At 34.8% G+C, this 27,174-nt stretch overlaps 1 protein-coding gene across 10 annotated transcripts in view; it reads right to left on the reverse strand.

Moving 5' to 3' along the window:
* Positions 1-7,206: 7,206 nt before the first annotated feature.
* BIRC6 (baculoviral IAP repeat containing 6) overlaps positions 7,207-27,174 on the reverse strand; it is a 147,639-nt gene continuing 127,671 nt past the window's right edge. For all 10 annotated transcript variants that reach the window (XM_026695516.2, XM_087935971.1, XM_026695517.2 and 7 more), the window contains 9 exons: positions 22,968-23,178; positions 19,579-19,724; positions 18,519-18,629; positions 17,099-17,316; positions 16,416-16,577; positions 15,547-15,624; positions 14,712-14,900; positions 9,383-9,517; positions 7,207-7,888 (listed from right to left, as the gene is read on the reverse strand). In XM_026695516.2, coding sequence (XP_026551301.1) covers positions 7,709-7,888; positions 9,383-9,517; positions 14,712-14,900; positions 15,547-15,624; positions 16,416-16,577; positions 17,099-17,316; positions 18,519-18,629; positions 19,579-19,724; positions 22,968-23,178 — 1,430 coding nt within the window. In that variant the 3' untranslated portion in view covers positions 7,207-7,708. The remainder of the gene's footprint in view (positions 7,889-9,382; positions 9,518-14,711; positions 14,901-15,546; positions 15,625-16,415; positions 16,578-17,098; positions 17,317-18,518; positions 18,630-19,578; positions 19,725-22,967; positions 23,179-27,174) is intronic.

Raw genomic sequence — 27,174 nt, forward strand, 5'->3', positions numbered from 1 at the left:
TAACTTAACAACCGGTTCTCTGGTTGGGTAGGCGTGGTCATGTGACTTTGTGGGTGACATCACTCATCATACCAAGCCCCACCTCATGGCCAGTCATCTCAAAGAGGTAAGATTCAGCCGGATGGGGCTAATCCCAGCACTGGCTGGCCCCGCCCTCACCTGTTTTTCAGCCTGGTTTTTGGGGTGCATTTTCAGGTCAGTTTTGGCCGGAAAAATGACCCAAACTCACCCCCAAAATGGCCAGAAATACAGCCCCCCCAAAACAGCTTGAAAATGGCTAAAAAACAAGCCGAAAAATGAGTGGGGGTGGGACCAGCCAGTGCTAGGATTTGCTGGTTCACTGAACTGTGCAGAATTTTAATTACCAGTTCACCTGAACTGGTGTGAACCGGCAGCAGCCCGCCTCTGGTTTTTCCCCATTTTACAACTGTTCTTGCCACATGGAATCACTGCAGTTGATAAGTTAGTGATCTGGTTGTTAAGTGAATCTGGCTTCCCGATTGATTTGTGACAAGGTCAGAAAAGGTGATCACGTGACCTTGTGGCACAGTAACGGTCATAAATATGAACCCGGTGCCAAGCATCTGAATTTTGATCACATGATCGTAGGAAGCTGCAAAGGTCATAACTGTGAAAAATAGTTGTAAGTCACATTTTTCACTGCCGTCGTAACTTTGAATGGTCATGATACAACAGTTAAATGAACTGTTGTAAGTCAAGGACTACCTGTACTGCATCGCTGCCAAAATACCTAGAACGATGAGTCTATCAGACATGACAAATTGGGCTTGAACAAGAGAAATTTTCTCCTGAGGTAGAGCATATGTATCCTGTTGGTTTGAATGTCAATCCCCTAAAAAGCTCATAATTCATTAGGTTTGTGGATTAGTTTTAAAAGTATTTCCAGCAGCTTTCCTCATCCAGGCCAGCCACCCTCCTAATGTGTTGACGCCAAGCACTATTAGCCAGCATAAACAATCTCTTCATTCTGAACCAAACTGCAGGACTGAGTTAACCTTGAATAACTGATACTCTTCTCTCTGTATAAAACAATCCTTTATTTACTTCTAAAAGGAAGACTAACCTAATTCATGTCCCCTGGTTTTGGATTGTGATGTGCCGATCTCACACTGCTATGCAATAAGTACAGCAATATTGAATTTGTTAGATGTTGTAAACCAAGCCTTCTCTCAGCTAGCAGAGCAGTGAACTGGAATGATGGGAGGTACCCATATTGAGAAAGACTGCTTTAGACAAAGGATAATTATTGCAGAGATGGAGAACAGAAGAGCACTGCAGAACTATTTTAATTCCTGAAGATAAATAAGAAGAAAATTGAACTTATTTAGGTCTTGATGATTAAGAAGAAATCACAATATTTATGTCTTTGTCTGTTAACATAATATGACAATGATCTGAAACCTTGGAAGATAAATCTAGTTAATATACTGTCTGATAAAAGCATAAGCTATGAAGCAAAAGAATTTTCTCATTCAATCTATTGTTTTAAGACGTTCACGTTAGGTGATTTGTTTTAGATTTTGTAAGGCAAAACTGCATCAAGGAGACTTGAAGAGGCAAATTTAAAATTTTTGCATTCATTTACACATTTAAAATATGTATAAAAGATTATACTCAAGATGTACTGTATTATCTGCTTTTGGATATGACTGTTAGTTGGTGTTCTTCATTAGCAAAAAAGGAAGTTTATAAATTCAATATGAGACAGCTTGGTATAGGGATAAAAGCATCAGGCTAGAAACCAGGAGACTGTAAATTTTAATCCTGCCTTAGACACAAAACCAGCTAAATTTCCTTTAACCAGTCAATCTCTCAGCCCTAAAAAGGAAGCAATGTCAAACCATTTCTGTAAAACCTTGCCAAGAAAACTGCAAGGACTTGTCCAGGAAGTCTAAAAAATTGGACATAATTGAATGAAATAATGAAAAAAAGTTCAATACATCCCTCTAAAACATTTTATTGTGAACATATTCTACTTGGATTACTCATTCCCAATCTGGTCCTCTGACGATGCCTAGGATGCCAGCTTCCATAAACTCCAGGTGCATAATAAACAGTGTTCTAGAGGGCACCAAATACTGTGGAACTCTCCCCTAACTTACGGCTAAAATTTTACATCTCATTAGATGGATAATTGTGTTTTCCAGCAATCAACCCTGATTTCATAGAGCATAAAATACACAGAATATGATACAGAGGCATGTTAGTTAATGGCAATTAAACCGGCAGTAGCTGTGCATTTTTAGAACAAAGTGGTGCGTCAGAGTGGCATTCCAAATGCAAGGACAAAGTTAATAAATAAACATCAATATTATTTCATGCCTTTAATGGGAATGACATAGTCTCCTTCCAAGATATCTATGTCAAAATGACTTCATAAATCTTTAGTTTAATAAAACAGTTCACTTATCTTTCTAAGCAAAATTGCTAAAAAAGGTAATAGCGACAATTTGTCCCTCATAACAACACGTCTCACAAAGGGAGGGAGGAAGGAAAATTACAAGTTCAAATATAAGCAGAGAACCAAGAGAGTAAGCTGCAATTCTGAAAAAAATGTTTCTGAAGTTATGAGCTTGTTTCTCAGACAGAACACATCTTGCGGTGCAATGTAACTCCATCAGATATTATGAAGCTAAATGAATCTGTAAATCTATGAAGAGGAAAGTTCATGGGAGGAAGGAAAGAGTTAGAAAATGGAAACTTTGGGGCAAAACAGTTCAAGGGATAACAGCCAGAAGTAGCAATTTGGAATAAAGCAAGAATGCTGTGTATAAGTATCAATTCATGAAGTCAGCCAGATCCTTTTCTCTATATTGAACACAATTGTTTTCTAGTAGGCATTTCCAGTATAATAGTATTCAATGACAGTGTCATTGAGAGAAGGGTTGGCACTGTGACATTCATGGGAGCTTCTCTTGACACTGCCAAGCTTCTATCCCACCTACAAAGCATCTTGCCAAAGTTTGCTGACCATTCTTTAAAAATAGAAACAACAGTTGCAGGCTTGTCCACCAACTCAGGAAAAAAAAAACAAAATTGTGGAGGTTGTAAGAAAGCATTCTAAAGACTTTCCTTCCTTCCTTCTTTCCTTCCCTCCCCTTCCATTCTTCTTTCTTCTCTATTTGCTAAAGATGCTTTTTAGCTAATTCCCTTCATTGTGTCCCTTTTGTAAACAGAGAGCCTTCCCATGAAAGCTCTTTTGTGAAAGTGCCCATATAGTTTTAATCATTGAAATGTTTTACCAACCTAAAAAGACGGTCTATGAAAAGGAATTGTATAGTTGAGCAGCAATGTTTGCCCAGAGTTGAAGATGGCCGCAACACTTAAAATAACTCTGATGGATCAGGACAAGGTTTGTCCAACTCAGCATTCTTTGTGGCTGAATGGCCAACTAGGGAAGCACAAATATTGGGCTTAGGCTCTGTAAGTGTATATTTGAATTTTTGAAACACATGCAACACTTGGTATTTAATTATCCTTAATGTAGCTTTTACTTTAAAGCCATTTCACTCACTTGGAGACATGTTCTGGGATCATTTCATAATTTAATTTCCCCCCCACCCTGAATCATTTGTGGCAATACAAACTGGGCCACTCCGGATTTCAGAACTATTATCAATCAATTAAAGCAAACCAGTCCCAACAGAAACCCTTGGAGGATTCCATTTCATACATCAAATAATCCATCTATTACTAATTCTGAAGTTTGATATTTTTTATGGTACATTATGTTTTCTATTGATAAAGCCATACTAGCAATGTTATGGCTCTTCAGCGGGCCTTATTTAGGAGAGGATAAAAAAAGTTGCAAGTTCTGGATTATATCATAATTTCTTCTTTTGTATCAAGAGCCACAGATACAAGGACAAGCAATGATAATAGTGAAGTGGCTTTTCCACAGGTCAGCCATATTTATATAACTTTATAGTCAAAAGAAAGAATTTGTGTAAGATTTTCCACTGTATTAAACGCTGGTTGAGCCAGGAGAAGATCCAGTACAATTGCATCAGTGGTCTAAAAGTTAAATCATGCATTGAATAAATTCTTCCCTCATAGATCTTGTTTAAAAACATTTATGGCTGTTTGTTATATATATTGTTTCAACCCATTTTTTTCTTCTTTTCCAGTTGGTGATATTTTGAATACGAGATGTGTTACAATCATACTATTTGTTGTACCATATCTATGTGTGACTGTATTTATGATGGTGTAAAACCAACTTTGTTGATATTATTACATTTCCTTTGCTGCAATCACAGCTTAGCTTTAAAGCTTTGAAAAATATGTCCATCCTTGCCATAAGACACATCAAGAAGTGGTGCTTAATCTGAAATACATCTTATTTTGAGAAGATAATGGGGATAATATTAAATGATAAATAAAGTATTGCCAACAAATATTTGTAAACCTGTTTCAACTTCCAAATATAACTCTCCTTCTGTGTTTCCAAATGTTACACATACTGAATCTAATAATCTATTAGCTTTGAACCATCTGATTACAAAAAAAAATCTCACTATATCCAAATTAATATTTGGAAAATAGATGAGAGGACAGCTCAATCATCTGACTCAGGGCAATATGTAAACCTCTCAAATGAAATATTTGAGAAAATATTTCTAAATATCCAACTAGTATTTTTTGCTTAATTCAAAATCCCGTTTTTTAAAAATACATTTTAATAGTGGGCAAGAAATCTTCAAAATTCTTTTTTTTTTAAAAAAAATTCTTATTTATTTTACAGTTTGCAAGATCTTTTTTTTTTATAGCCTTTGATTTATGTCATATATACACCTATTCTATACATATATCAGTATCTCATTATTATCAGTTAAAACTTTCCTCTTATGCCTTATGATATATAATTTATCTATGATTAATCCAATTATACCAATTCCAACTATCATAATATTGTGAAGTATCTTTGTTTTTTAGTGCCAGAGTCAGTTTGTCCATTTCTGCGCATTTTGAAATTTTATCAATAATCACTTCATCTGATGGAATTTGATGTTGTTTCCAGTATTGTGCAAAGGCTAATCTGGCCGCAGTTAATATATGTATTGTTATATATTTAGCTTTTTTGGAAATTTGTTTGTCAAAGATCCCTAGTAGGAAGGACTCTGGTTTATACTCGATCTGCTCTTTTGTAATTTCTTCCAACCAAGTTTGGATTTTCTTCCAATAATTTTGGGTTTCTGTGCATGTCCACCACATATGGAAAAAGGTTCCTTCTTTTTTCTTACATTTCCAACAATACGGACTCATGTTGGGGTGCATCTTCGCTAGCCTTGAAGGAGGGAGATGCCATCTATAAAACATTTTATAAAGATTTTCCTTGTATGCTACCGATTTTGTGATCTTATTATTCCTGCCCCAAACTTTTTCCTATTCTGCTAGTGTAATACTACGTCCTACATTCCGACTCCACGCAATCATATTCCCTTTTACAATTTCTTCTTCTAATTCTGTTTCTAGTAAATAATTGTAAAATTTTGTTATGCTTTTTTTGTCCGGTCCTAATAAAATCTTATCTAATTGGTGAAGTTTGTTGTTAATTCCAAATTCTTTCTTATCTTGTTTGTACCTACTTTGAATCTGAAGATAAACCCATTGATCAATTTTTAGTCCCTGGTCCTGAATTTCCTGCCTCGATTTCAAATTTCCTTGTGAGTCCAATAAGTCTTTATATTTAATCATTTTAGTAATTTCCAAATTGTTTGGGTAAATCATCGCCTCCATTGTTGAAATCCATATTGGTATTTTTATGTAATGTTTTTTCCGAATTTTCTTCCAAATTGTTAGTAGCGCGTCTCTAATTAAATGTCTATGAAAATATTTTTGACTGGTTTTCCCTATATCCCATAAGAATGCGTGCCACCCCCTTTGTAAGTCGCGGCCTTCTAGAAATAATATTCTTTTATTAGTTAACTTCACCCAGTCCTTCAACCAAACTAATGAGGTGGCCATATAATATAACTCCCAGTTTGGGACTGCTAACCCTCCTCTGCTCTTTGTATCTTGCATTGCTTTAACATTTATTCTGGGTTTTTTCCCTTGCCAAATAAATTTGAGGGTTGTTTTGTTGAGTTCTTCGAAGAACTTTTTGTGTAATTTAATTGGAATCGTTTGGAATAAATGTAGAAATTTAGGGAGAATGTTCATTTTAATGGTGGCAATCCGGCCTAATAGTGAAATTTGAAGTTTACTCCATGATTCTAAATCTTTCTTTACCTGATGTAACAATTTGTCATAATTATTTTCTTTAAGTGACTTACAGTATGGTGTTAACCAAATTCCTAGATACTTCACTTTCTTTGTCACTTGTATTTCCATTGTTCCTTCTAATTCTATTTTCTGATTTTCTGTTAAATTTTTGGTCATTAATTTAGTTTTTTTCTTATTTATTTTAAGTCCTGCTACTGCTCCAAAATTCTCCAGTTCTTTCATCAATTTTAGTCCCCTATCTATTGGTTCTTCAATAAAGAAGATCATATCGTCCGCAAATGCTTGCAATTTAAATTCCTCTTTCTTAACCGTTAATCCCTTTATATCTGAATTTTGCCTAATTCGCGTTAATAATGTTTCTAATGATAATATGAAGAGCAGTGGGGATAGTGGGCAGCCCTGTCTCACTCCTTTTTCTATCTTTATTGGGTGGGTATGTTCCCCGTTTATTATTATATTAGCTTGTTGTGTGTCATAGATAGTTGTTACAATATTTTCAAATTTGGTACCCAGATTCAAATTATAAATTTTTTGAATTAAAAATTGCCAATTCAGATTATCAAAAGCTTTCTCTGCATCTAAAAACATGAGTGCTACTTGAAAATATTTCTAAATATCCAACTAGTATTTTTTGCTTAATTCAAAATCCCGTTTTTTAAAAATACATTTTAATAGCGGGCAAGAAATCTTCAAAATTCTTCAATTGTGCAAAATATTTTGTCTGCTTGAGTAAAAATCACTGAGTTATTAATAAAAAATTTAAAAAGATTAATTTAGTAGTCCACATTTTGGCTGAGGTAAAACCATGTGCATTTATTTCAACTGCATTTTAGAATTAATTAAGCATAAAATTAAATATGTTGACTGTAATAAATTCAGTCATACAAATGCAAGTCTCCAACTATAATGTATTCATGGCAAGATTGTTTTAAAAAGGTACCAGTAAATCATAAGACGGAGCATGTCCATTTGATCTTTATTGAAGAATACAGAAGGTTCTCTTTAGAAATCAAATATGAGAATGGAGATATGGCCAAACGTAAAATCTATCAAATTCAGTGAAAACTGTCTGACTTTAAATAGTAGCTGTAAGAATGACCAATATATATTCTGTTACAACTGCCCTCACTCTACAAGTAAAAAAAAAATAATAAACATTCAGTAAACATTCTTTCCTAAGGTAGCTTCCCTTATATAACAGTGATTTATCCATTCTTGTATACATAACTTTTAAACATACCAATCAGTGGTTCTCACAATTGGAAAATAAAAGCACAAAAAAGTTTACACTCTTGTACAGGTAAATAAAAGATCATCTTGAATTAAACTGTATATCCTGAAGGGCATATTAGAGTTTCAATTTCTTTACCTATTACATAATTAGCTTCTTAGATACAAATATTGACATATTTGGCTTGTGCTTCAAAGCCTTGCCTGTCTATTAAGTCCATGTCAACATAGCTCATAATTTGAAGTCACTTGGGAGGTCTTTGCTGCTGCTTGGTTTGACTTGCTCGTGCAAGAGAGTGTCCTCAATACTAGTCATGGCACTGCATCTCTCGTCAGGGTCATCCACATCTGGGTCCAAGCCTTCAGGGCAGGGGAGTTTCTGAAGCTCTTCCCGCAGCTGAGCTGTGTGACGCTGTGCACAGAAACATAGATAGGAAAGGTTCCCTTTCATAGCAGTTTGAGTTTGAGACCCCATTAGAGTAAAACCATTATACATTTCATATGGTGATAAGAGCCAAGGCTGGTCTGTTATTTGCTTGCTAAATTATGGACTAGCAGAAATTGTACAGAAATGAAAAGAAACCAGTCCTATTGAACTGGGTGGGATTTATATCTCAGGACTGTATTAACTGAGAATAATACAGAGAGTGATTTATTTCACAAACCAAGAGCAAGATTTTAAAGAAATTTACAGTAGCCACCTTCAGCTAGTGGGAGAAGCTCTTTCTAATGCTATTGATAGATGTCATTTGATACCATACTTTAAAGATTGCTTGGATATAGATATGCCATCTTTTATAAGACCTTTCTAATTTCCTTAACTTTTAGCCTTCCTAGGAATGGAACAGCAGATTCAAGTGCAGGATCAAGAGAGAAAATGGTTGACTTACCTGTAACCGAAGTTATTCAAGCATTTATCAGTGAACATGGGTTATATGATTATACAAAACCAAGTGGAATTTTCTAGCGCTTATGGGAAACACATCCCATGCATTGTACACATGACTAGGCACAGTTTTCAAGAACTCCCTTCAGTTTCTGAGACTTGAAATGGGAGAAGAATTACAGCAGCACTTAAGTAACCATTCTTCTCCATCATACTTTTGGTAAGAAGCTAGGCTTATTACTTGGAAGGGGATCGACTTCTCCTAACTGAAAAAAAGACTACATTTCTAAAAACTCATCTCTGTGGAGCAGAGGTCCAGACAAGTTTACACTGTTGGATAAAAGAACATAAAAAAGCTGGGGAGAAGGAGCTGCCCTGCATATGTCAAGAAAGAAATTCCACGCAGAAAGGCCCACATATGGATTAAATTTTTATAAGATGATCATGGATCTGAAGAGAGCAGTGCTGCTCAGCTAATGCATAACAATCGACTTGGAAAACACTGATTAAAAAAAAAGACCTAACTCCAGAATGGTCCTTGAAAAGCTGGAAATGGATGTGTAACACTGGAATGAAAGTAGAAAGCAGGATTTATTTTTTTAAAAAATGACTTGTTGGAAATGGGATACAGAAACAAAAGTTCAAGAACAAAGGAATATTTGGGCGAAGAATTACTTTGTTCTTGAAAAGTGAAGGCAGGTTCTCTTGTCCAGCAAGCCAAAATTACTCCTACTAAAAATACTGTTTTCCATAAAAGGAAGTGATTTTAAAATGCTTCAACATTAGGGTGGGGAGAATATTTTCCAAACCAAAAAGAAGGAAAAAGACAATAAAAACAATTCAATCTGGCAGCAGGTTTAGTATGCATAAGGTCTAATTTTTAAGGAACTTCCTACCTTAATACATTCATTCATTCATTCATTCATTCATTCATTCACTCACTCACTCACTCACTCACTCACTCACTCACTCTTTCTTGCTGAAGATAGCCATGAATGCATATGATTTTTAGCTTCTTACCTTTAGAGCTGCAGCGTGATGAGACATAGTTCTGCCTACCCGTTTATCGCTGCTGTACTGCTGTATATCTGCTATCCACTCCTCACACTGAGCCATAATCTCTATCCTCTTCAAGTAGAAGTGTTTATGTATAACCTATAACAAATAATAGGAACAGAAATAAGAATTAGCTATGAATTTACAGTTTTAAAGTATCAAAGTGTTTAATATATACAGGTCTAAAATATCCACATGTCCATCCTATGTATTAAGAGCAAGTATAGCTTCACAATGCTTCTGAGGTGAACACGAAAGGAACTGCTTCATTTCCTAAGTTCATGGGGCAAATACAGTGGGAAAAGAGATGGCTACTTTAAAGCACTGCTGATAGACTTTGTGTTTATGATGAGAAACAATCTTGAGAATTGAATTAAATAATTAAATTGGTTTAACTAAGAGTACAATTTTTAATGGCTACAATACTGATTTTAAAAAAAATAATTTCATTATTCAAAAAATTCTCACATAAACTTTCTTCTCTCTTACTAAACAAAACATCTACAAAACAGCATCTCCTTGCAACATATTTATTTCACAGACCAAAGTGATTAGAACAAATACAACTGTTTTCAGTTATGAAAATAACATTTTTTACATATTTACATTTAAATTTGTTTTGTTTAACAATCTTCCAAAAGGTGTGTGTTTACCATACATGAACCGGAGTATCTCAGAAAATTTTCTATTTACCAATTTGCCCTGTATGACTTTTAATATCTGACTATCTGTGAGATCAATGGATGCTGGTGCAAATTTATTCTCACAAGGGATGGAAGGAGAGCAACCGCGTGGCTTGATCTTTTACTTTTTTTGGTCAACAAAAACCAGTTTGGTCTAGTGGTTAAGGCACCAGCCTACAAAGCAAGAGACCGTGAATTCAAGTCCTGCCTTACTCATAAAAGCTTGGGGGAGTCATAAAAGCCGGGGGGAGATTACCATCTTGGGCTGGTCCCTATTAGTGTGACTCACTTCACAGGGTTGTTGCAGTGGGGAAAATGGGAAGAGGAAGGTGTGTTCGATATGGTTGCCAACTTGAGTTACTTGTAAAAATAATAAAAGATGGGATATAAATAAATAATAAAAACTCCATAATGAGTAGACTTACTTGTGTTTGAGCTCACATTCTTAGCTAAATTTTCTTTATTGTATTTTAATTTGATGTTAAAGTTTTATTATAGATTAAACAATTCTTAAATGGATTTTAATATGTTGAATCATGAGTTACTTCCCTGTTTTTTATTCAGTTTACCAGCCATTCAACTGAGAAGATTTTAAAGAACTGAAAGGAAAGGAGTTCTTTATTGAATTTCATGCAGCTTAATGCTTATCAAATTTAAAAAAAATCACATTTAACTAGGAGTGTGAAATAAGCCTTAGACACTTGTTCTACCTTTAGTATATAAAGTCTTGATAACAAATTACATGAAAGAACCTTTTATTTATAAACCTTATCTTATGCAAAAGAGAGATGTTTCTGTTCTGATTTATCATGATAGTTCCTGGTGCCTCAAAATTGAGATAGAAATGCAATGATTGATACGAAATTATCTATTATTGTTCTATTGTTTTTATTTTTGTTAGTGTTTGTATTTGGTTTTAATTCTGTGTTATTCACCCAAAGTCCCAATCTGATAGTTGGATGATTATATATAATAATTAAATAAAGAAGTAAATAAAGAAACCCAAATATAACTCCTACTAGCTTTAAGTACAGTTGAAGTCATCCATTGTTTAAAAACAACCTCTTTGAATATTATTTATGATTAAGATTACAAAAAAAATTGCTAAGAAAATGGGAAGGTTTAGGAACATATAGTTTTGTGGTACAATACTCAAGCCTTAAATACAATTGAAGGAATGCTGGCACCCTATGCACTGATCTATTTATGCTTGTATTAGGTTAATTTAATGCTACTATTGGCCAAATTTAATTCCAAGGGACCATTAGGATTTTGCACTAAAAATGCCAATAGATATTTTATCTATTAACTGCACACAATGCTTTAGAAAATTTTGCAAAAAAATACTTGGCAACAATACCTACTATATATACTGTGTCAGAAACAAAAAATCACAAGGAGTTAACTAAGCAGTAATGTATTACAAGGGTGGGGGTTATACGACTGATGGATGATGAGAGAGAGACACATATATAATCTTAAACAAGGCCAGGGCTATGCATGATTTATTTTGGCTCCAAATGGAAGCTTGCAAGGTCACTTCCAAGTTTGGCAGTAAGTAAAGAAATGTACAGATAATAAGAGGAGAACAGAAGCCAACTATGTATTTCATTAGAACTGTCTTTAACATGTCATGGCCTTAAAAAGTGGAAGCTAGTGGTCTGGCTTGTTTTCACTGTACTTTAAGTATCAAAGCCCTTTTCTGTGCAATGTTCAGGCTCACCATTGTTTTACTTATAAATTGGTAATTCAGTTTCTACTGCCAACTTCTACAATTGCAAATGCTTTAGGAATGCTACTTCCAACAAAGTAAGTATAGTGCAGAGAAAACTTCAAGGAAGTGAACAGGGTTTAAATATTACTTTGTTTAGCAAAAACAAGATATTCCTATTGCTTTCTTTGAATGTATTCTTTCTTTAGGATGTCCTCTACACTTGTATGCATAATTAGATATGGGACACTGAACAATCAAATAAAATGAAAAAAAAGAATGTTCTTAATTTAAAAGATGTTTTTCCATAAGATGCTTTTATAAAATAATGTTAAATTTGCAGGAAGAAATATTATGTCATTGATTCAATTTTTCAAATGTACATGTTTCTCAATTGTACAAATCAGGTCATTGCAGAAATGATATACATTGCTAGCAACGATACACTTTATTTATTTATACACTGCTCAAAAAAATAAAGGGAACACAAAAATAAGACATCCTAGATCTGAATGAATGAAATATTCTTTTTAAATACTTCCTTCATTACATAGTTGAATGTGCTGACAACAAAATCACACAAAAATTATCAATGGAAATCAAATTTAGCAACTCACAGAGGTCTGGATTTGGAGTTACACTCAAAATTAAAGTGGATAAAAACACTACAGGCTGATCCAACTTTGATGTAATGTCCTTAAAACAAGTCAAAATGAGGCTCAGTAGTGTGTGTGGCCTCCATGTGCCTGTATGACCTCCCTACAATGCCTGGGCATGCTCCTGATGAGGTGGCGGATGGTCTCCTGAGGGATCTCCTCCCACACCTGGACTAAAGCATCCCCCAACTCCTGGACAGTCTGTGGTGCAACGTGGCATTGGTGGATGGAGCGAGACATGATGTCCCAGATGTGCTCAATTGGATTCAGGTCTGGGGAACGGGCGGGCCAGTCCATAGCATCAATGCCTTCGTCTTGCAGGAACTGCTGACACACTCCAGCCACATGAGGTCTAGCATTGTCTTGCATTAGGAGGGACCCAAGGCCAACCACACCAGCATAGGGTCTCACAAGGGGTTTGAGGATCTCATCTCGGTACCTAACGGCAGTCAGGCTATCTCTGGCGAGGACATGGAGGGTTGTGCAGCCCCCTAAAGAAATGCCACCCCACACCATTACTGATCCACTGCCAAACCGGTTGTGCAGGAGGATGTTGCAGGCAGCAGAATGTTCTCCACGGCATCTCCAGACCCTGTCACGTCTGTCACATGTGCTCAGTGTGAACCTGCTTTCATCTGTGAAGAGCACAGGGTGCCAGTGGCGAATTTGCCAATCTTGGTGTTCTCTGGCAAATGCCAAACGTCCTGCACGGTATTGCGATGTAAGCACAACCCCCACCTGTGGATGTCGGGCCCTCATACCAGCCTCATGGAGTCTGTTTCTGACTGTTTGAGCAGCCACATGCACATTTGTGGCCCGCTGGAGGTCATTTTGCAGGGCTCTGGCAGTGCTCCTCCTGTTCCTCCTTGCATAAAGGCAGAGGTAGAGGTCCTGATGCTGGGTTGTTGCCCTCCTACAGCCTCCTCCATGTCTCCTGATGTACTGGCCTGTCTCCTGGTAGCGCCTCCATGCTCTGGACACTACATGACAGACACAGCAAACCTTCTTGCCACAGCTTGCCATTCTGGATGAGCTGCACTACCTGAGCCACTTGTGTGGGTTGTAGACTCCGTCTCATGCTACCACTAGAGTGAAAGCACCGCCAGCATTCAAAAGTGACCAATCCATTGGCCAGAAAGCATAGGAACTAGAAGTGGTCTGTGGTCACCACCTGCAGAACCACTCCTTTATTGGGATGTCTTGCTAACTGCCTATGCTTTCCACCTGTTGTCTATTCCATTTGCACAACAGCATGTGAAATTGATTGTCAATCAGTGTTGCTACCTAAGTGGACAGTTTGATTTCACAGAAGTGTGACTGACTTGGAGTTACATTGTGTTGTTTAAGTGTTCCCTTTATTGTTTTGAGCAGTGTATTTAGACATTGCCTGGCTGCAAAATGACTCTGGGTAGCTCACAATATAAAAACAAGCAACAATATAAAAAATAAAAATACGTAATACATATAAGTAAACAAAACTGAATCTATTCAAATCACTCACACACACACTCTCTCACACACACACACACAAAAAAACCCCTAACCCATTCATCCAAAGAATACACTATATATACAAATATCTACAAGCCAAGAATTCTACATCTCCCCATCCCCGAGCCCTGGGAGAATAGCTAGTTCTTTTAAACAGATAATTTACAAATAACTGGCATCCCCACAATTAATATATTAAAATGAGATTTCACTTTATATAATAAAAATTTGCAGAACTATTTTTACTACTTGTCTTTGTGAACAATTATTCTTGTAGGGAAAATGGAAGAGGTCTGTATTACTTTGAGAAATAGAGTTTTAGTAAATTCACATATCAATATACAGGTAATTCTCAATGTAAAGACCATTCAAAATTATGACGGTGCTGAGCAAACCTGCCTGAAACATCCCAGAGACACTGCAGCAGCCCCTCCCCCACCATCCTGCCCCAATGGGTCCTTGCAGGTTTGGGGTTTGCTTCTTGTCCTGTTAGGTTCCCACACTCCTTGGGCCTATTCCCCACCCTGTTGAGTGAAAGAATCCTATGTGAGGAACAACAAGAAAAGTATGCCTGGTAGGCTTAGCAAAGGCATTCTAGTTGAGAAATAGAACGATGGCTGCTTAATCTATATGCCTTATCTCCATGAGAAACATGTACTTTAGGTCATATCCTTGGCTTGGTTACATTATGGTTCAATTGAAGACCATTAGATTTACAAAGTTAGATCATTTAGACAACCACAATTACATACCTCTTTAAAACATGGGGAAGGGTTTCTGATTTGTTCAAGCATTGCCCACTTAACAGTTGCTTGCCGTATATTTCCATCATATTCTCTGGAACTCTGTGTGCCACTTGGAGTTCCTCTAGATCTTTCGTAGCCTGGTTCATTGAAATAAGGCTCTGCAACTAAAATGAGCGATTGCACAGAGACCAGTACCTGTAGAAAGAAAAAGAAATGTTTTATATTATAATTTAACATTAGAATGAATGAAAACATAAAAATAACGGAAGCTTTCCATTAACATTGCCCCTTCGCAGAGATGGATTCATGTTAACAAATTGATACTCTACTCTGTTTAAGTGCTTATATGCTATCATAACACCTTAAACGTACTAGTGTGCCTTTAACAATGTTTTAAAAAGGCTTACAAAACAGTTGATTCTGTTCGTGTTTTTACCATTTTTTTCTTGTCAACATAGATCCATTTCCGTTTTGTTTCTTAACATAAAACAATTAAACAATTAAGTATTTTGTGCTACAATTCGATAAACATTTTCTTGTTTATCCACAGGCTCTTCCATATGCTATGTTTGATAACCTATTGCAAACCATGGCTAAATATGTTTATAGTGGACATGAGTAAATATGCATTTTGTAAAGAATAATTATATTTAACCATCTCAATGCAAACACTCTACTTAACAGCTTGCTTTCAAGGCATCTGGGGCTAGATGCAATGAAGGAAAAATGAAAATATTCATGCAGTGATGTATTTGATTTCTGACATTAGATGCAAATGTTGTAGGATTTATATATTGCAACATCATGACTTATACACACTAATGAAGAAAAAGTTACATACTTGTAAAAAGCTCGATGTCTGGGGATTCCACTTCTCTTCTGGTCTTCCATGCCAGGTATTGAGTATACTTAAACAAACCTGAAAATAAAGATTTTGAACCATTTAGGACTCCAATCCTTTAGGCTTCATAAATGCTATTACATGCTTCTCTCCTGTCCAAAGCTGAGTGCTGTATAATTTAAGAAACGGTAAAGTGTCTTCCTCTGTCTTCAAGGGGTGACTGCTATATTATAAAATATATCATCATGATCTTCTACTGAAAATAAACTCTGATGTTATACACTGAATTCAGAAATACAGTTAATATACAGAGACTGGTGGATCTGAATATATATATGTTTTCTGAGGTTTTTGCGGGTATTTGTATATGGATCTTTGGTTAATCACATTTTCTCCCGTGTAAAATTGGAAGTAACTTGGCGATGTTTCAACGAAGTCTCATTCGTCATCTTCAGGCTTGTGTTTTCGGCTTTGTGCTTCTCAGAGTTCTCTGAGAAGCACAAAGCCGAAGACACAAGCCTGAAAATGACGAATGAGACTTCGTTGAAACGTCACCAAGTTACTTCCAATTTTACGTGGGAGAAAACCTGAATAACCAAAGATCCATATATTCCATCTATCTATCTATCTATCTATCTATCTATCTATCTATCTATCTATCTATCTATCTATCTATCTATCTATCTAATCTTAATAGTATTTTATGGGGCCTTTCCAGGCAACAGTATTTTATTTTACACAAAGCAAATAATGATCTCAGTATATTTTCATTCTACTAAATTAAAACTGTAGATGCCAACTTCACCAAGGATGAATAGAAGATTTGTTTTCATCACACTGGTCTGCAATGAGTCTGACCAACCATTTACCTTGCCATCATTGTATAGGTTTGGATTGAATCTCACGCTGTGTCCTCCAGTTGTTTCCAGGTTGACAAGTGGAGGTGAATTAGGATAGTCTTGTGGAAAATATACATCAAATTCAAAACAACCATTTGCATAAGGTGTGTCTGCTGGGCCAGTTATCAAAACCTTTTGAAAAAGTTAAATTCAGTTATTCTTACGAATCAAAAGAAACCAGATCAGAACACAATTTGCCATAGAAATTACAACTGGTTAATTAGCTAATTTACTTTTTCAAGCAATAGTCTTTGGCTAAATTTACCTTTACTCTTACTTCTGAATGGCTGTCTGGCTTGTTTCTCCTAAACAGATGGGCACAGCCTCTTTTATCTGCAGCTAATGATATTCCCTAGAGTTTTTACTTCTCTCTGTTTTTTTATTTCAATGACTTGTCTCTCCTGTTTCCTTTTTGCTCTTCCGTCATCTTTCTGTTCATAAAACTAAAACAAATTTAGGAGACAGCTTCTGGCAAACTTGTTTCCATAAGAACTTGAGCACTAGACTTGAAAAGTGAACTAACTGAACTATCAAATTCTATCAGGTGGGAAAGAGATGTATAGAAGCAGAGGCCTAAATTGCCCCTTGAATCTTCCCAGGTCCAATAAGTATATTACTTAACTAGCATAGTGGATATAAGTTTGGCTTTTTACCTTCATGATATCTAGTCTCTCCTCATCACAGCGAACAAAAACACTGGATGATGAAGAAAGTGGCAGTGACGTAGAAAGCGTTACAGCTTCTTGGGCAAGACGTCGGGCTCTAGCAGCACTGTTTGCATCAGTGGCATTTTTCACCTGAGACATGTAGTGGTAATTTACTTTAAACACAAGTTTCCCATCATCATCTTCAGAAACCATCTCAAAAGTATCTAAAAATAAAAAGCATTGCATTCTTACTTAGGAGAGCAAAAATGTATTTTAACGGAATAAAATAATTAAATTTAATAAAAACAAATCAGTAGATAAAAATATTTTCACAAAACAGTTCTAAAAGATTAAAATGTCAGTCCAAATTCCTCCCCAGTTCATATCTACACTATCTCTACATACCGTGTAATTTAAAACTGTGAAGTTATTCTACCTATGTATTCTTCCAGAATACAACAGTAATGATACAATAACTATAATTATAGGAGAAGGTGAGTAAATTAAGAACAAGGATAGCTCTCCTGGTTTAGGGCAAGACATTTGTTAGTCCAGCACTTTTCTCATAGTGGCCAATCTGATGCCTGTTGGTGCTCACAAGCAGGAAGTAAAGATATACTCCTCTCTTGTAAGTGTTAACTGTGCTAGTTTTTCCTTAACATATTCTTCCTTTCCCCTCCAAAGTAGAATGAAACAAGTGTCCAACAAACCCCGCTCTCTGTGTGTACATGTGTGCATGTGTGTGTGTGTTTATATGTGTTTGTCTGTCTGTCTGTCTCATACACACACACTTTATATGGCTGCCCATTCCATACACATGATTCTGGGCAGCTAACAATTAAAAAAAATAGAAACAAAGTAAAGCAAAACTAGTGATCAAAAACACAAACAATGCAAAAAACATAATAGAATTCTTTATAGATTCTAAATTCTAAAATGGCAATAGTCTTCCTCAAACTATGATACTGTTTCTGCTTCACTAACATTTATTCTTCGAAAAGCCTCCCAAAATATATTTGCACAATGTTACCTTTCTTGCTTATTTCAAATTTATTTGTCAAAGTTGCATTTCCCTTGAAAGTTTTTCTAGTGCTCCTGGTTTTCTCTTTCTTACTCCATTACAAATACTAAACTTGTACTAAACTTCAGGTAATTATATCCAGAATTTTGGCAAACATTTTTGGCAAATTTTAATTTATATGTAGCTTTGAGGGTAGGAATTGTGGGTGGTTGTATCTTCTTTTATTGTCTAAATCATTAAACACATTCTGAAAGGACTACAAGGAGTAATACAAATGTCTCTTTTGTCAATCTTTCATATAGATATTCCATTAAAAATGTGTTTGAAAATTAAACCTCAAAGCAACAAAAGCAACAAAGATGCCTTTGGGTTTTTTTAATGCTATAATATAGATTATTTACTTACCAAACTGGAGCTTTTTCATTACAGCTACATATTTCTCTTCAAGAGATCTTAAAACTGACAATGGCTTGGGTTTCATTGCAGCTTTTTTAGAGGATTCAGCCAATTTTCTCTCTATTGTAATGATTACAAAAAAACATATAACATTTAATGTTATAACTGTTAAATTACTGCAAAATTCAGAAGTACCATTTTGCATCATCAAAAAACAGTCTCATCCTAATTGTAGAGACACTATGTTTAAAATCAAACATAATGGCATTTTTTGGAACCAATGTTGGGCTTGGTCCTATTCTATCTATCACAGGAATTTCTAAAAAGAAGTAAAAGCAGCATAAATAAAAGCTTCAGTAGTTTTGTATTAATAGCATAGTCTTGATGGATATTCTAGTCTCTGGCAAAGTAGTCCAGATGGAAGGAAAAAGTATATGTGTAGAGTGAGTGGCACAGCCTCACGGTGGAATCAACCTAGAACACAGGTGTCAAACTCCTGGTGTCTCATTGCCATCACGTGATGTATAGTGATGTTTTTTTCCCCTTGTGGAGCTGGGGTGGGCGTGGCCTGCGTGTGACATATCTGGCCTGTGGGCCGCCACTTTGATACCCCTGGCCTAGAGTCTCTACATTGCCACAAATGGATACCAAACAGACCTTTCTTAATTCCAACCTTTCTTGAATTTCCCTTAACCCTCATCTAGCTCCAAAATAATGCTAACGGTTAGTTGACTAGAATCCTGGGCACAGGCAATACACCAGTTTAACTGGAACTTCATGTGTTGAAGTTGATCTTCCACACCTGAGACACGTATGCAAAAGAACTTGGGGTAATGTTTCATTTTTCTATGTCTCCGGAAGAATGATGAAGTTCTTGCCCAGGTATATTAGTTACATCAGATACATTTGATGTATTTTTTAATTTTTTAAAATGATTGCATGTTACTTTTTATCTACTTGTCCATACTTTGTTTTAAAGTTTTTCATTTTTGAACTCATTGTTATCTCAGTCTTGTTGAGAACTTGTATACTGCTAAAAGATGGAATGCAAAAATTCATGCTCATTTACCTTGATTAGCTTGACGCAAACTTGTTGTCGCAGCGTAAACAATTTCAGCAGTCCTTTGGATATCTGGCACCAAAAGAGTCAGCCCCTCTGGTTCTTGATCTGAAGTCTCTGACTTTACTCCAGGTTTTGACTTGTCTTTTTTTGATCTACAGAATAGGTCAAAATTGGACAAGATTTAAAAAAGAAAAACTTTGATAGAAGTGAAAATGTTTGCAAAATATGCTTTAAATATAACACACTGAAAGATTAACCTGGCATGTGCCTTTAAAATATGGAAACCATATAACAAGAATAAAATTTAATATATAGAATTTGAACCACATTCTTCTTGAAACGGATAAACAGGACATCTCTAACAAAACAACACTGAAGCAATAAATCTTTTGCAAGGTTTATGAGACTACCTGAAAATGGCCTCTAGTTTTCCATATGTGCATACATTGCACACTTCTGCTAGAACTGTTAACAAAATGGTTTGACTACCTATGCACATGCTGAGACAACTGGGAACAGATTTCAAAGCAATTTTTTGCAAAGCACCTCTTTCTAAAGTTTTGCATATCCCCAACAAATGCAGGTTTCTTGTGTATGTGTGTGTACACGTGTATATATAAAATTTTTCTTTCCTTTTTTCTCTATCCAAATTTTATTTATTTTTCTCTATCAAGACAATGCTGATAAATGCTTCTTTAAATTCTAGCAAAGTAAATGTATAAAATCTATTTCAGAAACTAGAATAATTAGTATGCTGAATAAGCTAAGTTGCGAAACATGTGCATGTAATATTTGTGTAAATATCAGCATTTAAATTTTATTCTAAGTTCCTTGTGTCTGATTAATTTGACTACTTTTCTTCATTTATTTTTCTTACGTTTAACTTAATTTGTCATCTAACTCTTATTAAAGCTAATAGGCTAATACTTCTTGTTTTACTGCTTTTATTTATCAGATTTTAATGTGCCTTTCATCTACAGTATAACAAATAATATTTTTGTTCAACATAAAACCTTCTTCTGGTAAAAGCTTTTTATTATCTGGAGTCAGGAGAAATACAAATTATAATTTGTTCTGATTTTCTTAATCCAACTTCTAGATTCTGGATATTTTTGTTGTATTTTCGTTATTCTGAATGCTTGCTTTAACATATAAATTTATTTTGCTGTTCTTGTTCTGAAATATTTTGTTTGCCCCCTTTTCTGGTTATTTTATAATTCATGGGACAGGCAAACATGTTCCCTTTTAATATTATTATTTTCTATTTTTATTGTCTGATTATCAATGGCTTTCTTTTATTTATATTATATTCTGTCTGCTTTTCTTTACTAAACTTTTTAAAGATATTCTTTCTCTTGACCCAGATTTTTGCACATTTTTCATTCTAAAACTTAATACAAGCTGCTTTTCTATGATAGCTTTTATACCTATTCATCCTCTTGTGGGCAATAATATTTTTCTCCATTATCATTATTTTCAAATTCCGTGGAATCAATGCAATAACTTTTCTGTTTTTAATATATTCTACTCAAATTATTGCTATAATACTTTTTCATTATATTTTGCCAATGTTTTCTGCTTGTATTATGTACTATTCTGAGTGAGAAAGAAGTTGACTACTTTTTCATTTTTTTCTACTGTGTATTTTGGGAATTTCTTTCTTTCTTTAGTTCTCTTATTAAAGATACTTTTTCATTTTTTTCTTTAATATTGGGGTTCCTCAAGGACTTATTTAAGATGCTCTTTGGAAAGGTTTGACTCATTAATGACCTGTTTATTTCTGAAGAACAATGGCAACATATCACAAGTATCCTATGTCTCCATTATGAAAGAAAAAGAGGCTAGGAATTTATCAATATGAATCTTGGTTTTGGGTCTTATTCTTTTTGCCCAAATTTAATAATTTAGTTATAATTTTCAGCTGTCAAACATTAAGTACATTTCAATTGAAATTTCTATATTCTATTTGTGTATTCAATATTCAATACACATATATTGGCATGGTAAGAAATTGTTGGGGCACATAAGGACCAACAATTTCATTATTTTTTCAGTATATCCATAAATATTTGAAAAAATAAGTTCATAATGCTGAAAACTTTGAACATAATTCAAATCCAGCCATTGGAGAAATATATTGTTCAAAACCCACCACAGCATTCCTATTTACACCAGGTTTTAATTGTTCTACAATCAGCTTAGCTTTTTAAAAAATCTAGATGGAGGGGTCTTTTTTCTCCAATTCCTTTATGCTTTAAAACAAACTAAAAATTAGGTGTGACTTGATAAATATTGTAATACAGTGAAGTACCAACTATGAAGATAATAATTAATATTCAACATGATCCCAGGACACGAGCTCTTAGAGTAAGATGGAGTTGCTTAAGAAGGTGTAGACGGTTAGTTATCATCCCTATGAAGTGCTGCATAGTACTATTCTTTAAAAAACATTAAATTTGGTTTCATAATTTTTGTCTTGTCTTCTATTAATACACTTGTTTTGGAATTCAGATCAATTCTGAATTTTGGTGTGATCGTCTCAATTTATTAAATATTATTGTTTTAATGTATCCAAAATTTCTAGCATCTGTTGGTTCCAAAAATAAAAAAAAAATTCCTAGAGTTATGCAGGGTTTTTAGACAAAGAGTTTATAGTGGACTACAGAAGGAACAGATCAGACATCCAGCCCTTGCTTATCAATGGAGACCGAGTGGAGCAAGTGGTCGGTTTTAAGTTTCTGGATGTTATCATAAAAGAGGACCTGACCTAGGGGACTCACATTGCAGCACTGGTCAAAAGGGACCAGCAGAGATTATACTACCTGAGACTTCTCAGGAAGCAACAACTGAATGAAAAACTGCTGGTGACTTTCTACCGCTGCACCAGAGAGAGTATTTTAACTTACTGCACCTGTATATGGTTTGCCAACTGCACAGTGGCAGATAGGACAGCACTCCAGAGGTTAGCATCACTGCCCAGAGAATCATTGGTTGCCTACTCCCCTTATTGGAAGAGCTTTATAGATCCCACTGCCTTAAAAAAGTTCAAAACATTCTTAAAGATCCATCTCATCCTGGGCACCCTTTTTTTGAACTATTACCACCTGGCAGGCGGTACAGGATAATAAAAACAAGGACAAATAGGCTGAAAAACAGTTTCTATCCCACAGCAGTAACTATATTGAATTCTATTGTATAGTGCAATAGTAATGCAATATTGGGTTTTCAATTCAATTGTATAGAATGTGAAGGATGTGTATTTGTGCTTTATTTTTATAGTTATAATGTACACTGAACATGGCATTTAATTTCATTGTACGAGATGCAATGACAATAAACTAAACTAAACTAGTTATATTATGCTATTTCTCAAAATCAATCAATCTCAGAAATACCTCAATCGATTAGTGTAAGTATCCACACATGTCTTCATCTTAGCTAACAGAGTTCCAACCGAGGCTTGGGACTCTAACTGTTCTTCTTCCTCTTCTCCATTTTCTCCAGTCAAGGGAAGCAACAATGGTACCATAGATGTGCACGAAGCAATAGCTCGGAGAAGTTCCAAAAGAGCTCTATAAAGGGGGACATGCCTTGCCATATCCAAAACTAAGTGAAGAAAAGAAATAAATAAAATAAAATTCCAGCTACTTACATTTAAGTTAGATTCTATTTAGTTAATAAAAATAACTATTTATAAATGTTTGTTGAAAATAAGAGGCAAAATTAGAATGCTTTGGGTTGTTTTGTAATTGTAAAATCAGAACTTTATTCATAAGACAGTATAGAGATTGTCAGTATAAAATAAACCATTTAAAAGTGCAAATTCACTATAAAAAAATAAATTCAAGAAGAAGAATAAAAAAGATTTTCTTTATACAACACACAGTTATGTTTCCTTCATCAGATATCATAACAGCCATTAATTTTAACAGATGTAAAAAGGAATTGGCCAAATTTGTGGAAGGCTGGCTATAAATGTTTATTGAAAGTTGCTCACTTTCATGAAACTAGAAAGTATAAGACAGATGATAATTTTATGAATTATGACACTAATTCATGGAATGACTACGACTTCAAAATATATCTTAACATGTATGTTTCCTAATTCTCTCCTCAGATTATATTATTTTGAGAACAGTTATTTAGTTTCAAATATTGAATGCTGATACATTTCTGACTTTATTTGTGTTTTTCAAAGTAAAGTTGATCAAGTATCTTTTTTTAAAAAAAAAAGGCAGTCTAAAAGTACAGTTCATATTTTGCTATTTTACTACCTGTAAGTCATCTTTGAAGTTAATCTACAATTTCTTCACCTTCTGTTTCACTTTACTATGTCCAACTCACTTATTATAAATTATTCTTAGGTGTATCTGCACTGGTGATTCTGAAAATTCAGAAATTCTTCCATTATATTTCAAGTTCAAGCTGAAACAGCTGTGAAATAAAGCTACTAGTTTCCAATCACATTTTTCCCATTGGCAAATCTTCTTGATTGGTCCTGTTTAATGCAAATCTCCCATGGCAAAAACTACAAATCATATTTTTTGTCACTTGCAAAACCTGAACTTCAATACTCAAAAAACTTTATGTAGTCTAGGAGCCTCCTCACTGACGGACCGTAGATCGTGACTCTCTGCAGCATTGTGTCCATGCTCTTTCGTTGGAGAGCCCCGATTATTACGATTAGGGGCTGAAGCTGCCTTGGAGGGGCGGCAGAGTAAGAGAAAGCTGCAAGCCAGGTTGAGGGGAGCCACATCTCCCCCCGGCTTGGTCTTTTCCCCCTGAAGACGACTGCAGCGGTGGCCATCCCAAAGAGGAGGGCTCAGCTGGATTAAGATTTGTGCAGGAGGGAAGAAAGAGGTGGATAACATTGGAACCGGGACAACTGGGCAATACAACTAAACAAAAGTACCCCGGGATTAAGGTAACATGGAATTTTTAAGAAAAGAAAAGTGAGCGATGAAATTACAAAGGGAAAGGGAAAAAAAAAGAAAATATTTTTGACAGCTAAGCGGGGCTTCGAACCGGGAAAGGAAGAAGCTGGAACTAAAGATTTAACTAAATTGGACTAAAATATTTTGGGAATAAACAGGCATAAAATAAAGCTGGACTTAAAATTGTCAAAAAATAATAATAATAAAGTTTACAAATTGGAAACTGGACTGTGCTGGAATATTGAGGTTCAAAAAACCCTAAATAAAAAAGTAGGGAGAAAAGGTGAAGACTTTGTGTAATGGAGAGTGCTACCTTTTGACAAAAACTTGAGCTCAAACAAAAGGGAAAGCATCCTGTTTCTGAATGAACTTGTGTGGATATAACATTAAAGAAATATTGAAACAAAGTAAGAATCTTAGAAAGTGAAAGCAGAACCAGAATAAAGAAAAAAGCAAGGAAAGACTGACTGTGGGATTGATTGATGTTTTTGGTATAGACCCTCGGCTGGAATAACTGAGAACTTTAAAAAATTGAAAGAAGAAAGAAGGAAAGTAAAAGTGTTTTTTTTGTGGACTTTAACGATCATAAAATATAAGAGTGTGTAATGATGATATCTCTTCGGGAATTAAAAATGGAACTTAAAAATATGAGAGAATTACTACAGGAAAGAGGCGAATCACTTTGCTCTGTGTTAGAAAAAATGGAAATGGCGATTGAAGAAGAAGAAGAAGAAGAAAGAGCTTCAGAGGAGGAGGAGTCGATTCAAGGAGAAGACATTTTAAATAGACAATTAACACAAAGAACACTACAAAGAAGTGGGGAAAGAAGGAAGGTTAAAAAGTTGAGATTTAAGAAGGCAATCAAAAGGGGGAATACCTGTGAAGTCAGGAAAGGCAGAAAGACTCAGCAGAAAAGGGGAAAGGAAGATATTAAGAAAGAGAGGGATATAAACTGGAATGAGATAAGATATGGAGAAAAGAGGGGAAGGAGAAGCAGTAAGAAACAGGTGCATGAAATAAAGAAATACGGAAATAGTAAAATGTTGAAAAATTGTTTTTTCATAGATATTGGTTGATGAATTAAAAAGGGGATTCTGGGTGACAAGGGGTAATAAGAATATTTCTGCAATTAAAAATATTTAGAAAATAGGGTAATATAGATAATGATAACTCTTATTAAAAATCAAGGGGGGGATATATGCTGCGGAATCCAAAGGAAAAGATGTAATGATTATTATTGTAACTTCTTAAAAATAATGGTTTACTGGGAATCAGGATGAGGGAATAAAGGTATATTTTAATCATTGAGATGTCACACTCAAAACAGTAAAAGGGGGAGAACCTATACTTGCTTTTTTTTTAGTGTTAAAATTTGTATTAATCTAGAATTTATAAAAAGAATGTGTAATGGAAAGGGAATATGACAGACTAAAGAACCAACTAAATTAATAAGTTAATATAGACTATTAAAAGCAAGGAGAGACACTGGTAACTTTTTATATTATTATTAGGCAAACACATATTGTTTATCTTTATTTTTAAAATAAATATTAAAGGATTATATTTGAAATAATTGAAATGAAACAAAAAGATGTTTCGATTGAGATTAATGAAAGAGGCTAGAATTAATGTGTTTGTTTCTCTCCTTACTGAAAATTTGGAATGGAAAAGGCAATAATAGAATTAAGTATGCATATATGCATGTATAACTGCTGTTTTTAATGTTTCAAAATTGTTTTTAATGTGAAAAACTGAATAAAATTTGTTAAAAAAAAGAAATTTATGTAGTCTTTAAAATGATGTGTATTAAATTAGTATAATCTTCTTATTTATAACTCATGTTGCTACATTCTGAGCCAGTTGCAATTTCCATCTAGGGGTTGCCTGAAGGAGAATGCAATGCAGTAGTCCAAGCTTGTGAAAAGCAGCATATGCGTCACTGACATACCAAAGTCTGTCTTTCAAGAACAGGAACAATTTTTTAATTAGCCAAAGCAGATAAAAGCCTCATCTCTGGTACCTATCTAGTATCAATGCCAGATCAGAATGCAGAGGAGAGGGGGACGAAACAGGACTGTCCTTGTGTGTATGCCTTTTCTGCAGCATTCTGGAAAAAAATTACAACTATCCTTTAGGTTGGTTTGAAAGAACATGACTTGGTAAGGGTGATCCAGAAAATGCTACCATTTTATTAAACATCTGAAGGTATATCTTTTGGATACAATCTTAGCATTCCAATCATTTTATTTGATTGCCTTACTGAATTAAACTTATAAAGCAAAAAAGGTAGTCCTCACTCCTAAATGAACCTTTTTCATAGGTATCATTTGCTAAGTTTCAATGTTCTGTCTATTGCACTATTAAAGGAAAACTAAGCTGGACTGAATAGTTTCCTTTTACTGCTGACCATTCCAAGCAAAACTGCCTTTTTTCAATCAGTTTGACTGCAAGACACAGTCAAAGTAAGTAAGGTGGAATTTTGTGATTTTGCCTTCCACTGATATATCTGTTTTTATACACTCTGGTAAAATCAATTTCTAGTAGCAATGACAATTCCCTCCCAAATAATTCTGTATTAGAATAACCATATATTGAGCAGGAGTATAATACAAAATTATTTGGGCTGGAATACAGAATAGAGAATATCAGAGTTGGAAGGGCCTTGGAG

Source organism: Pseudonaja textilis, chromosome 1, assembly GCF_049901715.1.
Source record: "Pseudonaja textilis isolate UNSWEBS1 chromosome 1, rPseTex1.2, whole genome shotgun sequence".
NCBI lineage: Eukaryota > Metazoa > Chordata > Lepidosauria > Squamata > Elapidae > Pseudonaja > Pseudonaja textilis.